The sequence below is a fragment of the Bemisia tabaci genome, chromosome 2 (genome assembly GCF_918797505.1).
Source record: "Bemisia tabaci chromosome 2, PGI_BMITA_v3".
Classification (NCBI taxonomy): domain Eukaryota; kingdom Metazoa; phylum Arthropoda; class Insecta; order Hemiptera; family Aleyrodidae; genus Bemisia; species Bemisia tabaci.
This window is the reverse complement of record NC_092794.1, coordinates 77,877,930-77,896,211: the sequence shown is the minus strand read 5'-3', so window position 1 is coordinate 77,896,211 and position 18,282 is coordinate 77,877,930. Positions and strand designations below refer to the sequence as shown.

The window sequence follows — 18,282 nt, the reverse complement described above, 5'->3', positions numbered from 1 at the left end:
GGGAAACCGACACGACCACCTTTCACAACAGATTTCTCTCTTACACGGCCACAGATTCTAATGGAACCTACAAAGGATCATGCTTGAAGATATGAGGATTTCATTTATACCACATTTAATAGGGTTTCAATGCTCGGATAATTCATAATCGGCAAATAACTTTCAAAATTTTAGCTATAATGTTTTGAATTTTAGAGAAAAACTGGTAGTGCTTCAATGCCATTGGTCGATTCCGTTCAGTTCACCCAGTCTAGCCCGTGTTTCGGAAACGAAATTCCCCTAGTGCCAAGTTACCAACTTCTCCCTCGAAGTTCTAACTAGTTGAGAACAGATTTACGATTTAATGTAATATAAGAGTTCAATTCTCTGTAGAAGCTAACTAATATTTTTACACACTTATATTATTACGTCCCACGTCTTCTGCCAGAGCTCGATACTCTATTTCATTAGTTTCTCTTAAAATGTTCAAGTGATGTCTTTGTTCAGAAGTGAGGTTATCAGTCGGTGTGTAAGTCCGACCCAAGCATCAATAAATGTAATTCAGGTAAATTACGTCGATAATAGGACAACAAAGTTGTGCCAAACTATCAAAAGGAAGCAGGATTTACACCACAGTTTGCATTCCCGTGACTAACAGCATCCAAATATTTCCCTACCGTGCACACCAATGGATCGAAGGGAGAGCCCATTACTCTCAGTTTTTAATTACATTATTGTTTTCCTCAAGTCACGAATGCTAGTTTCCATATCTTGATGAGATGTAGTTGTTTTCAGTGGACCCTATCAGCCTCAAGAAAAGATCTAAAAATTACTGTAATATGAGCCTTCCCCCATCACACTACTTGCGACACGGTCACAATGCTCTGACCATTCAACCTACGTGCTCTGGAGTGCTTGTGCTTCTCCTAAGTGTATGTTATTGACATTAAGATCTTGTGTTCATCATGACTAATCTTGGAAAGCTTTCGCCTCTTACCGTTGCTGGTTTACATCATCGGCATATGCGGGGATGCGAGGCATAATTCAATCACTAAGTCAACTTTATGTCCCTAAATCAGAGATCTTTGACGATGAGTATTAGCTCAAATTTGGTTTTCTTCGAGTCTCTTTGATTTTGCGTCAGAAGTTGTTAGAAACACCATGTGGCCAGTCAATGTGTAACAAAGTCTTTCATGAAAGGTATGTACTCGTTCTATTTTCTCAGCTTGATGATTACTATAAAATCAAGAATTTACATTCCTTCATAAATCGCTGGGCCAAGTAAATACGTAGCGCCCATTCCGTCTCTATTTTAACATAAGGGCTTTTTTTTATGCGGATCGCAGTGGAACGCGGTGGATCGCGATGAACATCGGTATTTTTTTATTCTGTTCCTCAGTGGATCCAAGCGTTCCAGGTGCATCAGGGTGGAGCGCTGGATCGCTCTTCCGAGGTGGGAGGAGCTCGCGATCCACTGTGATCCTAATCTAATGCGAGGAAGTTGCCGTCCCCAAAAAATCAAAACAATAACAAATCGAACCAAATTCCAAGTTTGGATTTTTTTATCGCTTGGAACACTTGGATCGGTCCAGATCGCTCAGGATTCCGATCCAGTGCATTCCACCAAGATCCACCCTGATCCGCGATAAAAAAAAAGCCCTATATGAAAACTTGATGTAAACACATCAAATAGTGAGGTTATGTTATGGACTTACACTGGTGGTGCAGCTACCGACTGTTAGATAATAAACCCTTAAATGCCATCCGGCTAACTTAGCTACGTCCATAGACACCAAGATCGTTGGAATCCGTGCCACCGGTTGCTCTGAATTCCATTCTATATCGAATCAATTTTCAGATGAAGTGAGTTGAAGGTGTGACTAAGAGTGTCGGCCACCCCTTTGTTATAGGGACTTTAGTAGGTCGTCATTTTCCTCGAACGGGGGTGGCTAACGCCACTCTTGATGTGAAAATATTGTGGTGTTGTTGGTTGTTGTGTCACAGAAGTATTCCATCCTCACCTAGTGAGTTTCTAGCATAATTACTCCAGTGAAACAGTGCACTCTGAAATTAATTGAGCATTGGGTCTATGTATGGTTCGCGTGCCTACCTAGTTCTTAATGGAATAAATGTAATCGGGTGAATCAAAGCCAAAAAAGATTAGACCAATCGGTAGCGTTTTTGATCAAAAAGTTTGCGCCTAGGTACCAACTGCGGAACATGCTCTGATGAAGAGTTTTGGGGGTGGTGTTTCTAGTCCGACAGTGGACAACAAAATTACTAGGAATTCTTGAACTACCAGGTAACTGAGAGGTAGCCTTCATTATCTTTTATGAATCAAAAGACTCCATTCAAATTTAAATGCTTACTTCATGCCAGTTAGGTATACGATTCGACAAATTATGTGGTGAAGCAACTCTAAGCAAAATAAATCAAAAATTCTCCGCTAGCGTCAATATAGGTATACTGTAGCAAGAGTGGCGGTAGCCACTCGGGGGGTAAGCTTACAGTGTAGTATTTGTAGCAAGTTTTTCTCTTTTTCAATTAATTTTCTGACTGAGGCCATTGTAACTTGAGGTTGAAATTAAGTCGATTATTACCTGAATCGCTCAAGTTCAACGGAATGCATAATAGGTATATGTACAATTTTCTTATCTTCATGTTTCAAGTCACATTCCTAGACGTTATACTCTGTTAAAAGAAAAAATACTTTTGTGGCCGATGGAGCTTGGCTTAACGCACACTTTTATTGATAAATTACTTAAATACCTCTTACAGGAAATACTTTTTATAATGAGTAAACAAAAAAAAAAAAAAAATTAATTTGAACTCTTTGAATGGACTTTCCACTTAGTGGTATCACTGTTATTTAATTTAAAATTTTAGTGGCTGAATGTAAGTATGTCCAACAGTTGAGTTAAACGCAGTAAAAATTGCAGAATTAATGTTGAAACTTTATGAGTAAGGAATAATTTATGCGGCAAAAGAAGTTCATTCTAAGTAGCCTACACTATGACAATTAATTGCTAATCCATCAGTTTTTAAAACATTATTTACCCTATTTCAATGAGAGAAGTTTAAACTCACCAAAACATCAGGTAACTTTTATTGATTGCAAACTGAATCACCCCCTATTAATGTTTAGTTGATCAAACAAGGAGTTCCAGTTCTGCTCATTGAAAAAATTATTCTCAGTTTCTCTGTCTCCAGCCAAATGTTTTATTAGCTTCACATCATTCCAAAAACGACCTGATATAAAAACTACAAAAAACCCCAAAAAACTTTCAGATTCTAAGGGGTAAAGAATCCGGCCAAAGTCTTAAACTTGTTGAACCAAATTTTCTTATTACTGCTAAAAGAAAATTAAAAATTATATTTTACTGAAAATCGAATGTGGGCCCCTTCATAAACGAGTGATACAACATTCACTGCATGTGTGTATGTGAACCTCTTGTAGTTTTGTAGGAGCCCAAGCGGTTCGTTCGCTCTTTGCAACAAACGCTACATTCGTGAATGGAAAGTCCTTGAAGGAGCACATAACGTCCTTTTTCTTTCTTCAACTTTTGCATTTTTTATTCAGAATCTTTGTAAAATCAAAAAGAAAAGTATGGACTGATCTGAGCCTTATATGTGCTCTAAAACAATATGAAATATTTTATCGCACAAAGTCGAACTGTAGATCGAATGTAGGCCCCTTCATTTATGAGTGATGCAACAGTCATGACGTGTAAGTATGTGTAGCCCTTGCAGGAGCCCCCTTCCTCACCTATTTGCATTTTTATCTGAAGTACAAAAAAAAAAAATCGTTATGGATTGATCTGAGCCTTCTGTGCTCCAAAATAATATGAAATATTTTATCGCACAAAGTCCAATATTTTTCGATTCAGGTCCTACAAATGCTTTTAAAAGAGCATGAAAAAAAAATACTCAATCGGCTGGCGAAAGTCCAGTATTTTTCTTGAGAATAGTCTCCTCCTTCAATGAGTGATGCAACAATTGCGACATTTTTGTATGAAAAGCCCTTGCAGAAGCCTTTTTATTTGACTCAGCTAAATTTTGAAGAATCACTGACGTGTCCGCAAAAATGCGTAAAAAAGATAGGTCACTGAAATTAATGCTTCATAGAGATATCTGAGGATCCGTGTCAAAACCCTCTTACCTATTCTACTCTGCGTAAAAAATAAAAACGCTCTTTTCAACCATGATTTTAGTTTTTTTTAAATCTTCATTAATTTTCTCTTAAAACAATTTGCAATATCTGGGTAATCCGGAGTCCTTTTCATGACGATCAGTTCATTATGCAGTGGTATAGGATACAATGTTATAATAGCTACCATTTACATGCATATTAAACTGCAGCATCGTAAGTTGAGATTAAAAATATTATACAATAAATAAGTTTTGGGAGAAAGCAAAGGAAGACTGATGCGCTCAAAAAATACACTGCAAGCAATCTTCCAGCATGCAGAGGGGACAAATACTAATGATTACAGTAAGAGCATTTTTGCGGACACGTCAGTGATTCTTCAAAATTTAGCTGAGTCAAATAAAAAGGCTTCTGCAAGGGCTTTTCATACAAAAATGTCGCAATTGTTGCATCACTCATTGAAGGAGGAGACTATTCTCAAGAAAAATACTGGACTTTCGCCAGCCGATTGAGTATTTTTTTTTCATGCCCTTTTAAAAGCATTTGTAGGACCTGAATCGAAAAATATTGGACTTTGTGCGATAAAATATTTCATATTATTTTGGAGCACAGAAGGCTCAGATCAATCCATAACGATTTTTTTTTTTTGTACTTCAGATAAAAATGCAAATAGGTGAGGAAGGGGGCTCCTGCAAGGGCTACACATACTTACACGTCATGACTGTTGCATCACTCATAAATGAAGGGGCCTACATTCGATCTACAGTTCGACTTTGTGCGATAAAATATTTCATATTGTTTTAGAGCACATATAAGGCTCAGATCAGTCCATACTTTTCTTTTTGATTTTACAAAGATTCTGAATAAAAAATGCAAAAGTTGAAGAAAGAAAAAGGACGTTATGTGCTCCTTCAAGGACTTTCCATTCACGAATGTAGCGTTTGTTGCAAAGAGCGAACGAACCGCTTGAGCTCCTACAAAACTACAAGAGGTTCACATACACACATGCAGTGAATGTTGTATCACTCGTTTATGAAGGGGCCCACATTCGATTTTCAGTAAAGTATAATTTTTAATTTTCTTTTAGCAGTAATAAGAAAATTTGGTTCAACAAGTTTAAGACTTTGGCCGGATTCTTTATCCCTTAGAATCTGAAAGTTTTTTGGGGTTTTTTGTAGTTATTACTGTGACGTGCAGGCGAGTGTCTCAGCCGTTAGGCCGCGGGGCCGTTCAAGCTTCATGGACGAAATTAGCAATATACGAGGCTCTCTGCGTGAAGAATGATTCACCACCCATCTGCCAGGAGCGCAGCGTCGCGCTGGAGACTCACAACAACAAATTGTCACCTGCTTGTCGCTAACCTCACTTTTCATCTCCGTCTCCCGTGTGTTGTAATTTGGTAAACAAAATAGTTGATTCATGCTTCGGGCAATCGATGTAATCAATGAATCAGTCAAGTTCGTGCAGTATTATTATTATTATATTTGTGTTCAGTACCACATATAAAGGAGCCGCGAAAGATCTGCCGGGATGCTTTAGTTCATGAACAAAGTACATATTAGCTTCCAATAAAGATCCAAGTGTTAGCTCTAGTCTCAGCTTGGATGATTCATAGGATGTAAGTACCTAAGTAGTCGCTAATTTTGCATGATGTATAAGGAGTAATTTTGGAGATAATACATTTGAAATCCTAGCTTTCACCTGGTTCACCTAGGTTCTGACTCATTTATCGGAAAATTGACCATTTGCTATTGGCCCCTCTTTAATTATGAGATTAATGTGATCAAAATGTCTTCGCTGTATGACGCGTAACCCTTCAATTTTGAATGTAGTCCAAAGATCTTTTAGGAACTTAAATTAATGACCCAGGTGGGGATTTGTGTCAACTTTCAAAGAATTAAAGGCATTTTTTCTAAATCTACAGTCCGTCAAAGTGAGCTTTTCAAGTAATTTTGCTAAGGATCATGTTTGGCCCCTAGCCCCCCAAATTTTAGCGTACCCCTAAATCGTTTGACGTGCTAAAGGAGACCATAAATATGGTCTTCCTTGCAAATTTTGAATGAAATTGAACAGATAGATTCTGAGATATGGCTGTACACGAATTCAGGGGGCGCCTGACGGACGGACACACATTTTTTCAAGTATGGTTAGTTTGACTCCAGTAACCTTAAAACGTCTAAAAATGATGAAATTTCAACTATTTTTTTTCTTCCTCTCCTTTTTGGACGATGATAATACTTTCTCTACCCGCTAGGGGAGCGAGGAAGTAAGGGAATAGCAAAACGTTGTGAGGAATAGACAGCCGCCTTATCACACCGAAGTGCCTACACCAGGAAGCTGGCCTACAGGTGAAAAACAAAAATGACAGAAAGCAGAAGCATTGAGCATAAAGAAAAGGGAGAGGGATGAAAAGGTTGTGATAAGTAGCAGCGGGCGGGAGAAGTCAAAGTCCGAGGTACAGACCGGAGCAGGCTCTGTTCCAGTTCCAGTAAAGCTCCGAATTCTGAAACGGAGCTTGCCTCGCGCAGAGCCACCTACCGGCCGGAACCGACCATGTTAGGGTAGGTGGGGGTAAGAGTACGCACGGGGTAAAAGTACGCACCGCCCTTTTTTCGCGCGCTTTGTTTGAATTTATAATGCTACCGGGTGTTGGTTGTTGGCAACATTGAGTTTCACCTGTTGACGAAGTTTTAGGCGAAGCGGATGTGTTTTGACGGAATTATGATGCAAACTCACTTTTCATGCGAAAAATATCGATTTTTTTAGTATTTGTATTGTTTATTGTAAGTAGAATAGTTGATGGAAAAAATCGGACACGCACCATATCAAAGTGTTACAGTGTTGGCTTTAATAATCCGTAGTTGTTTTCACACCTTGGGCCTTCAGTCTCATCTGATAAGCAAACGAGTTTGGATGTCTGCTCTCCAAGTGCTCCGACTCCAGTGCTGATAAGTTACGTGTTTTTTGTTTTGTGATGGCCTCTAAGTCACCGGGCGCATTTTTATGCTGCGAACATAACAATATCGCAGAGGTCTGTACTACTTGTGATATTAAGATTGCTTCATGGCCAAGCCAAAAACTTCCATTTGTTTGTGTGCATCGGAAAAATCTCCTCGTGTGCGCAAAATGTGTAAACTTACCAGTTTTCGGTAGCGATAAAGCTAAAAAACTCTCTAACTCTAATACCCAAGCAGGAATTTCTAGTTCCACTTGCTCTACTCCCGTGAATAAGGACATATCCGCTTCCGGAGATATTTATCTTCCATGCGTGAAGACTACTTACTCCAATATACCCAAGAAAAGTTCAAATACAGATGAGGATGGATGGTCAACGATAACACCTTCTAAAAGGAAACACTGATCTTCCATGGATTCACCACAAAAGGATCCCAAGAAAAAGCCAATAAACTCTAATGTTAATAAAAACAAGCAAGAAACTCCTGTCAAAGTTAACCTTAATAATTCCAAATTTAGTGTACTTAGTGATTCAAATGCTACCAGTGAAAAAACTGTTAAACCCTCCCTTCCTCCACCCATATTTGTCTCATGAATCAAAGATTCGGCCAAATTTAGGGAACTTGAAGTTGATCCAATTGCCCCTGCTGCAAAAATGAAAGCAATCAATCAAACTCAACTAAAAATTGTAGTTAACTCGATTGATGAGTATAAAAATTTAATTAACTCCTTTAAAGAGAAAAAAGTCCCTTTTCACACATTTTAACCTAGAAATGTTAAAGCCGTCGGAATGGTCATTAGGGGTTTACCTATGGACTTTCTGACAAGTGACATTAAAACTAGTTTTGAAACAAGAGAAAACATTATTGTCAGAAACGTTAGCCAAGTCCGTAGGATAAAAGATAAAAGTAAACTTGCCCTCTTTTTTGTTGATTTCGAACCGTGGGAAAATTTCACTGATTTTAAGAAGAGTATAGACTCTATTAAAGAGATCAATAAATTTTTAATCTCCTTTGAACCACCTAAAATTCAAAGAAAGATCATACCATGTAAAAATTGTTGGTCCTTTGGTCATGCCAAAGGAGGATGTTTTCGTCCCTTGCGTTGCATTTGGTGTGGAGATTTTCATGTCGCACAGGAGTGTCCCATAAGAACCCCCTCAAATGAGGGAATTTCAACCTTTTCGCCACCTCCAACTTGCGCTCTCTATGGGGGTCAACACCCTGCGAATTTCCTTGGTTGTAAAGTCAGATCCGAAATACAAAAACGGAAATCCCCCCCTCTGAAAAAAGAGGAAAAAACTCAAAATACAGACAAGCAAGGCAAAACTAAGTCTTATTCTGCTATATTATGCGGCGCTTATCATGATCAAGATCAAGTGCGATCTCTCCAATCGCATAAAGCCCCTGACCCAGCTTCGAATGAATCAATTAACAATAATGATTATCAATTCAAGTTCGAATTATTGGTTAAGAGAATAGAAGCACAAGAAAAATTATTAGAGACGGAAGCCCAAAACATGGCTGAAATTTCCATAACTTTAACAGAATTCATGAATAGATTTGTATCATTAATATAAACTTCGAAGGATTCAGACTTTCAGCGATTCTACCTTTTTCTATTTCACTCGAGAGGTTGCCAGATTGTGCGATAAATGTGAATATTTTACATGGATTTGAATTGGGAAAAGTGTTAAAAAAACAAATTATCTGGCAACAGTGGAGTTCGGGAGGGACGAGAGGCTGCCTTCTTGGGAAAACCTATGATTTAGCCGGAAATGTCATTAAAACAATTGATTCCGTTTGAAGCATCAATTGTATATTAGGGGAAAGCTATTTTAAAATAATAATTGTAAATGGACACAGATGCTACAGAGAGGGAAAAAGGGAAGGGAAAGGAAATGAAATAAGGATATGATTACTAAAATGCAATCAGAGAGAATAAAACAAAAACATCAGAGAAATTTATATGCAATGAAAGTATAAGAAAAAAAACATGAGTGGGCTCATTGCGATTCGGAACTCGAACTATACTATCGTTGAGCAGTTTTTAGACCCCTACGCCACCGATAATCTTCTTAAGAGGTAAAGATGAACTTTTGCTACTTCAGAAAGTCAAATCGCGAAGGAGATCCATGGATTGTCTTTTTCCGCTACCCGATGGGATGACGTTCCAGTCAAATGCGCTTTTGAAGAGATGATCGATCCCCATCATCGCTTCATCTCCACACATCTATTCATGTGCAAATGTTGGCACGCTTTGGCAACAAGGTTCTATGACGAAATCATTTTTGCCTCCAGAGTCTCCAAAATGTATACATCTTAGTGATCAAATGTCCAATCACTGAGAAAAATAGCTCGCGGAGCGAGCCGAATGTCACTCGCGTAGCGAGTGATCGGGGGTCCAGGGGGCGCAGCCCCTTGGCTGGCCGTGACGGACGCGCAAAGCGCGTCCAGAACGGCTAGTAGTCATTTAAATATGAAGTTTAAATCTCACGCCTCCTAATGCTCTTCAGAGTCATAAGGAGAAATGTAATTTTTGCTTAGGATGGAAATACCGTCGCAACCTGTTAAGAAAATTGAATCACTATTATTCTGTAATAATTAGGTTCTATTCTTTCCCCTTCTGTTTTTACCTAAGGCGGTACAATCTGTTAAAATCAATTAATTTTTAGCAAACAATAGGCTAAGTGTTGAAACAAGCTTTTTTAAGATGTATAAGTCTAAAAGCTTTTCTGTGCAAATTTGTATGTATTTTTTGTGCAAATAAATAAAAAAAAAAACCACCTTGGGCCCGAGGCCTAAGGTGGTTTTTTTTTTTTTTTTTTTTTTTTTTTAAAATATAAACTAGAACCTTGGTCCCGAGGCCCAAGGTTCTAGTTTATATTGTCCAATGTTTACAAATGGGGCAAGAGTAGGCAGCCAGAATGGGGCAAAAATACGCGCCCAAAAGTGGGGCGTAGTGGGGGGGGGGGGGGGCGGGAGAGGTATATAGGAACTTCAACACAGAAGATGTAGGCAACTCAGCATCTCCAAAAATTTTTATGTTCCTTTGTTCACTTTGTTCTTTTCCTTTTTAAAAAAAATTGACTTCGAAAATTATTTGGGAGCTTGTGGAGACCGAATTATTTATTTTTTTTTCCACAGTAAAAGTGGTTAGGCACCACTGGAACCCTTTGAGACCAGTTTCAGTCGTTTTCCGGGATACAACAGCAATTTGGAGCCCAGGTGATGTTTTTTTAAAAAAAATTCCACCTGCGTACTTTTGCCCCATTAAATGAGGCAAAAGTACGCATTTTCAATTTTTTTTAAAAAAAAAATTGGTCACAGCCATGGATTTGATCTCTAAATTTGGACAACGCATGGCACTAGTGCGTGAGGGCTTGCAGTAGGTGCCTGACCACTTTTCTCGCTTTAAAAGTCAATTCGGTCACGGAAATACAGGAAAACCCAAAAAATGCGTACTCTTACCCCCACCTACCCTACATGTTCGGCTCCGCTGGCGGAGGACGGCTCGGCTCTCAATCGGTGCCACAGCCGGCTCCGGATCCCTGGTTCTTCACATGATGCACCTCATCTCAATTTGCAGTTTGAAATTTTGTACTCCTCATGAGCTATTTTATATCATGAATGGGTTGTAGGCAACCTGGAGGAAATGAGTTTCAAACAACTGGCTCTCATACAGGGTTATCCAAAAGTCACCTACCACCCCTGTAACTTTTTTCCTAATTGAGATGGAAGTTTGAAACTTTGGCAATGTTCCTCGGTATAAAGTAGCAACTTTTTGGTCCCCCCAAAATCTTTGGGGGCGGAGGCTAACTTTTTTTTTTCAAATCGCAACCCCCCTTTTGTGATACCTCATTCGAAAGATAATAAAAAAAGAAAAATTTTGGCGCAAACCGCAGGTCAAAATGTTGATTTTTGATGAGATGGCGGCTGGTCGAAGTTTAAAATGGCGGAAATTTGGCATCTCCGTTTCTCATCGGCGAATTGGTCTGAAACTCAGTCGGGACGAAAAAAACGACTCTGGCAATAGTTTTCCAGAAAAGTCATTCCTTTTCCAAATGGCGGCGGTTAAAATGGCGGCTTGGAGCGGGAAGTAGATATTTAGGCTGCTTGTCGTTAGATTTGTATGAGACTTGGTATCCAGGGGTATTTCGGCACGAGAAGATCGAATCTTTCATTGGATTTTTGAAATTTCGAAAAACTTTAAAATGGCGGCGAAAAAATGACGGGAAATCCATATCATCGGCCATAACACCGATTTTTTCCGCCACCATTTTTAAAGTATTTAGTATTTCAAAAATATAATGAAAGATTCATTTTTTTCGAGCCAAAAACCAACAGAGTATCGACTTTCGTGCAAATCCATCGGTAAATAGCCGTGATATGGATTTCCCGTCATTTTTTCGCCGCCATTTTAAAGTTTTTCGAAATTTCAAAAATCCAATGAAAGATTCGTTCTTCTCGTGCCGAAATACCCCCGGATACCCAGTCTCATATAAATCTAACGACGAGAAGCCTAAATATCCACTTCCCCCTCTAAGCCGCCATTTTAACTGCCGCCATTTTGAAAAGGAATGACTTCTCTGGAAAACTATTGCCAGTGTCGTTTTTCTCGTCCCGAAAAACCCTAGGATTCTGAGTTTCAGACCAATCCGCCGATGAAAAACGGGGATGCCTAATTTCCGCCATTTCGAACTTTGACCAGCCGCCATCTTGTCAAAAATCAACATTTTGACCTGCGGTTTGCGCCAAAAATTTTCTTTTTTTATTATCTTTCGAATGAGGTATCACAAAAGGGGGTTGCCATCTGAAAAAAAAAGTTGACCCCCGCCTCCCAAGATTTTGGGGGGACCAAAAAGTTGCTACTTTATATCGAGGAACATTGCCAAAGTTTCAAACTTCAATCTCAATTAGGAAAAAAGTTACAGGGGTGGTAGGTGACTTTTGGATAAACCTGTATAATTGCTCACAAGAATTCTGTTGGACAACTCCATGAAAAAGCCCAACCTCTAATTAGTGAAAAGAAGGCGTTAAGTTCGTGAGTTACCAGAACTGATTGTTATGTGATATCTATGCCTTGAATATAGCACAACGGTTAACTTTGTTCGCTTTTGCAGGTTTACCATATTCGCTTATGGGCATTGAATGTCAATGGTAGCTCACCTCCATCAGAATGGTGCTCAGTAGAAACTTTCGAGAATGATCTCATTGAGAACACTGTACCCGACGCTCCTGGCTCTTTGATTGGTAAGTTTCTTTACTTTTTTTTTTTTATTAATTTCTTTTTTTTCTCTATAGTGGTATTATAGTTTAAGTCAGTTTTAGGACCGGCAATCTTGGCTAACTTAAGAGAAAATGTGACTCAGTAGATTTCAGCATTAGTCAAAATTGTCTACAATAGGCAGACTTTCTTAAGGTGATTCCAAGTGATCTAGGGAAGGCAACCGCCACCACGTAGCGCTGCTACGTGAGTGAGTCTTCAGGAAGGAATTGTCGTCGCCACTTTGATTTTTATGAAGGAAATCGATCCATAACGTGTAGCCGCATAAATTCTGAGCACAATGATACCAAATTTGTCAAGAATTATTGCAAAAATATACCCGAAAGTACGGGAACGGATTTTACATAGGGTATCGTAATGAGTAAGAGAGAGATAGCGATATGCCGATGTCAGCTGCATGCTGCATGGTTGCCGTTGCGGTTGCCCAATTCCTACTTTTGGGTTGCCCCGTGGATCCCCTGATTGTTTTGATTTCGTTTTCTGAGTTCTCACTCTGCGAATAATTAGACTGCTGACTATCGTATTAGAAATGCAATAGTGGAAATATTCATCCGTGTAAGATGTGTCGTAAAATGTGTCAACTATCGTTTTCGCGACAAGTTTGAACCAGATTTGTGCTAATACCATAAATTATGTAAATTCATTATTTGTTTCATGTTTGTTTCCATACAAGTTTAGAGGTTAGCAATGAACAGTTCCTTTGCCCCTTGATGTAGATACATAACAATATTTTTTACATCGGATGTTTGACACTGCAAAAGCAGTGAACCATTACAAAATTGTGATGTCAGGTAATACAGCCTCCCACTACCTTGTTGTTTCGAATTCAGGTGTATCGATGATACTTTGCCAATGGTTTCGTTACAGCACTGAAAACCTAACAAAGAAAGTTACGCAGTCTTTGATTCAACCCTCTTTCTCCTCCCCAATTCTATCTTTCGTAGATGCCTTTACAAGCCTCTGAATGTTTCATAGAGTGCCTGCTTCAAACTTCCATCCCGACTGTGATCTTCCTCATAATGGTCGTAGAACGTCCAAATAGTTGGCCAACTTATTGAGTGCGGAAGAATTATTCCATCCATTAGACCTTGAAAGTAATTGTAAGAACGAGGATGGAAAATCCTCCTTCCCATGTTGAATGCCTGACAACTAACTTACTCAAGTAGCCCGATTGTTGAAACTTTAACTGGCTAAGTCAGCAAGATAAGACAAGATATTGCCCCATCTGCGCTGCGTAATATATCGATTCCCGATTCTTGTTGTGCCGACATAAATGTAAATAATCAGGCTGCTGATCTACCATTCTAACTGAAAGACCTTATAATTGCAGAGTGAAATGACAGGAGTGGATTTTATGTGTATGTGTGATGACACTTAGTGATCACAGGTGTCGCGAAAGGAAAAGTGGAGACAGCTCTGTGACAGAATTCATGTTTCTTGCCATAAGAGATAGGAGTGTAGTGTTGGGATGATCCACTGATCTAGCAATGTGAAATTAGTATTAGGTATGATAAAGCTCAGAAGAACACATTGGTCTGTCCTGTTCTGTCCTCAACATCATGTGATCAAGAGTGTTTTGGGGTCTTTCCAAAGGTCAGTTCGTGTCCTCTCAATGAGAAGAACTTGATTTTGGAAAGGCCTGCTGGCATTACTTTCACTCATCAAAACCATAACTTTTAAAAAGCATTTAATGCTAAGCAGCTACTGGAGGTAAGAAATCACAAGACATCAAAATTCAATCAGAATTGAAAATACCGAAGTAAGTATTTAATTTTACTTTTTTCAGTATTGACTTAACTTAAAATAATTCATGTCGCTAAGTGTACTTACTCCTCACTATCAATCGTAAATTCACTTCCACTAAATTTTGTCTCAATAACTATTTGAATCACGCAGGTCACTAGTTCAAGACAAGTTCTGTTATTGGTCCAATCTCAAATTAAATTTGATCGATCTCTCCCTGCCGGTTCCGTTTAAAGATTTCAAAATACCTTCGTTTCGTCAACTTAGTAATGGGCACTTTTCCCTACAGAACTGTTACGTTTAGGTTACCAAATTTCTGTTGAATGAGAGGAACAGTTGCACAAGCATAGTAACAACAGAAGCGCTATAAAGTTTTGAATTTCTTTCCTTCAGATGTTGGCTTGCATAAATTCTATTTTTACAAAATCATAGGTCAATAAATCAATTCAAGAGACCTGAATAAATCCTGTCTGTGAAAATTTGAATTAAAATTATACCTTAGAAACTGCTTCAGATTAGATTCCTTTTAAATCTCATAAAATGTTTTATCCTCTTTTATGCTTCAAACTTTCTGTTCTTGAATTTCTTAAATTTTCTTTTGGAAGTTAAGTATAAGGGTTCTCAGACGTTCAATTAAAGCAACATACATACTTTTAACATTTCAGTTGGCGGATTCTGAAGATAAGAAGCTTGAGATGAGGTCTGCCGTGCTAAGGAAAAATGCTGTATGGACCTTCAGGCGTTGCCAAATTTCCTTTGATAAAATACAAATTTCCTGGTAAACTTATGAATATCTTCCTTCCAATTTTTCAGATAATTTTGTTCACAATTTAACCTAAAGCCCCTGAAAATTTCAAGGGAGAATATTCATATCTTTCCTCCAAAATAAACATTTTGTAGGAGGAAATCTGGTAACTCTCGAATGTTCATAGGACGTTTTTCCTTGGCACGGCAGAGATGTACTTCACATTCTAGAAGCAAAAGGGAGCATTTCCCTCACTTCCTTCTCTCACAGGGAAGATTGTGGATCAAAGCAAGAAATTTCCTATACCTATAAGTTCCAGGCTACTTGGTTTAACAATACAAGGAAACCCTCGAAGAAAAACATACCTACAATGCATATTAACGTTCCAACATATTCCAGACTTCCCCCTCCTTGCTCTGGACTTGACAGGAAAATTTTATGCATACATTTATATTTTTGAAATTGATAAAAAAAAAACCTTGAGAAAGTAATGACGTTTTAATTTCAAAATTAGTACTTTTAACTATTTTTAATCATTTACATTTTTTATTTTTAAATTCATATGATCCCTGCAAACAGAAGAAATTTCATTCCATCTAAGATTCATATTTTTCTTGCTTTTAATTTTTCTCATGAGGGAAAACGTTTGTCAAATCGTTTACAATTATTATGGAGAAAAGCTCAAGTTAAACTAGATGATCGCAGCAAACAGGTTACTGTAAGAATGGAACTCAGAAAATATATAACTTTTTTAAGTTGCGCAAAACTGGATGGTTTTATCCTGTTTATTCTCAGAGGTCCAGTGGAGAGGCGTGAATGATCGGTTACCGATATCTCCAGATTTGAAGCTATGGTAATGAATCGCTTATTAAAGTATTCGTTGCTAACACCCTGTTTATTGACTCATTTCCATAGGTTTAAAGGGTCGATCAATGGATATATCGCAAAGCACGCCCTGCCACTGCAGAGGTCCATAGTTGTTTTCAATAAAGCTTACCAAAATCTTTAAAAGTGTGAATGAATGAAAACCAGCAAAACTTATCTAATAAAGAAAATAAAAAATTTATTAAGATAATGAGAGAAAATTTACACACATTAAGAGAGACGCTGCCAGACCATTCTAACTATGACTTATTTATTCTAACTTCAAATACTATGATACTCTGATTTCTAACCCTTTAGGATACCTACATGTAACGTTTGAGTTTTAGCGATTAAATTTAAAGAGTAATTTCTAGAACTAAAGAAAGTAAGATAGGTAAGACTAAGGGGGAAAACGATGCTCCTTGTGGCGTCTGAAGAAAATTTGAAGCCAGTCAGTCCCTACTGAGATGTGGAAAATTTCACCGATAGCGACAAGATAGACCCTGCATTTACTCTAAGTCCAGTTCCAGTTCTGGAATATGGGAGCACAGGATTGTCTGATTCATATGACTGGGGTGGTCTCTCTGCAAAAGAACATAAGGCATTTCATCAAAATTAAAAACTAAACAGTTTAGAAAATGATTATTGTTAAGTAGCATTTGACGAGCACAAAGACATGGAAGGTAGCCAACAAGACAATCCGATTTGATTGCCACATCCGGAAGTTACAGGGGAGGAGGGGAATGAAAATCACAGGAACCTCCCAGGAGAAGGGAGGGGATTCCCAACAATAATTCACTGATTCTTCGCCTCTCATGAGAATTCTTGGTAGAAAAGGACAATAGAGAACAGAGTGCAATGGCTAAGGCCGAAAAATATCCTTCCATTGAACCGTTTCAAAAGCCTTCTATTATATTTTTTGTTCTTCTGAAAAAGAAACTGACGAAAATATATGATTCAAATTGTTATGAAAATATTTACGATTGTGTTAGAAATTATACAGAATATTTTAAGGAAAACTGTTGGTTCATGTATTCCTTAAAAAATTAATAAAGCATGAGCGGAGGTATAAGCACATTGCATTTGGAGGTGCACAAACAATTTCTACCGTACAGAACTCTTCTTGAACTTATTTTGAATAGACCCGTGTACTTAGCTAAATTTCTCAATACAGTGTGTTACGACCCTCTAGATCTGAGCTACTCATATAGTCTCTGTGATTAATGAACGTGGATTCACTGATTAGCTAATTTTTTCTTTCCTTACCTCCTTGGAGAGAGTTCACCAATTTCAGAGTTGGCATGAGGCGAATTATGAATTTTCTTTCTGAGGGAGGTAGGGGGTCGCAGTGCACTTGCATCAAGGAGGGTCAGTGAGCAAGGGAAGGCACCCACCTGGGGTAGTGGGGAACACCTACAGCTTCAAGGAGAGATCTTTTACATTCTTTGATTTCACATAAAAAATGTTGATAAAATTTTGCAGAATACAAAAATATCGCGTAGATATTTTGCAAAATCCCTTACCTTTTCTGGAGAGCACCCTCTATCTCCAAAGGTCCAAAGGTCACTGGTGCCCACTCTGGTTGGATCAGATCACAAGAATTGGTGTTCATTGAGTTAAACGTCCGGTTCTGGCAATATCCTTACAGAGAATCCCAGTAGAGAGTGACAGGATTCACTAAAATTAATGCTGCATCAGTATGATCCTTTGACTTGACACTTGGACACCTCCTGGAAAAGAAACATGCATTCCTGATGAAATGAATGGCAAAGGATGGTTTTTCAGAGCAGAACATTGTATAGAAAATTTCTGTAAAATAAGCCAAGTACCTAAGTAGGCACTCTTAATAATCTACTCGATCGTCCCTCCTTCAACTGCAAAGCTCATATTATCCAGAAATTGAAGGTACCTCTTACCTGTTCAAGCATTCATTTCCTTTCTAAAATTACTTACCGTTAAAGTAATTTCTATTATCGTGTCCATCCTCTCATTCAATGAACCAAATCAAAGTTCGGTCAGAGCATACTTCAATTGGACCGCGTTAAACAGAAAGGAACCAAGCCACATCAGCTATTGCCAAAGTTAACCGGGCCATTTAGTTTTTTACGAGAGGACGTTTGTGTGGATTCCTTTGAAATTTTTAAGGAATTAGCTTCGTACTCTGGAGAAAATCCACTGAAATTTGCACAAAAATCCGCACAACCGTTTTCATGTAAAAATTTAAATTGCCCGATTAAATTTGGGAATAGCTGATGTGGCTTGGTTCCTTTCTGTTTAACGCAGTCCAATTACAATTGACTTAATATTCCAGAGACACTGAAAGTTAGATAAGCAACAGGAAAAATTCACTGAACACACATATATTTTTTAAAAATGCATAAAACTTCCCCTTTGAATTTTTGGGTCAGCCACCGTCCCCTTACAACATAGTCAGTGTCGCGCTATTGCTTCGCTGGAATCCTTGTCAAAAGATTTCAGCCTTTTGAGGTGTGGGGTCGGAAATCTAGCTGTCTTTGCTCATTGGTTTTAATTCATGATTCAAGATACAGGGTCTTTGGTTCGT

The 18,282-nt window shown here is 38.3% G+C and overlaps 2 protein-coding genes across 8 annotated transcripts in view; one reads left to right on the top strand and one right to left on the bottom strand.

The window, feature by feature from the left end:
* The window catches only part of LOC140223884 (uncharacterized), a 526,084-nt gene that overhangs the window by 78,057 nt on the left and 429,745 nt on the right, over positions 1-18,282 (bottom strand). The gene's annotated exons all lie outside the window — the stretch shown is intronic.
* fra (neogenin protein frazzled) overlaps positions 1-18,282 on the top strand; it is a 184,712-nt gene that overhangs the window by 77,206 nt on the left and 89,224 nt on the right. For all 7 annotated transcript variants that reach the window (XM_072296338.1, XM_072296339.1, XM_072296334.1 and 4 more), the window contains exon 14: positions 12,204-12,333. In XM_072296338.1, coding sequence (XP_072152439.1) covers positions 12,204-12,333 — 130 coding nt within the window. The remainder of the gene's footprint in view (positions 1-12,203; positions 12,334-18,282) is intronic.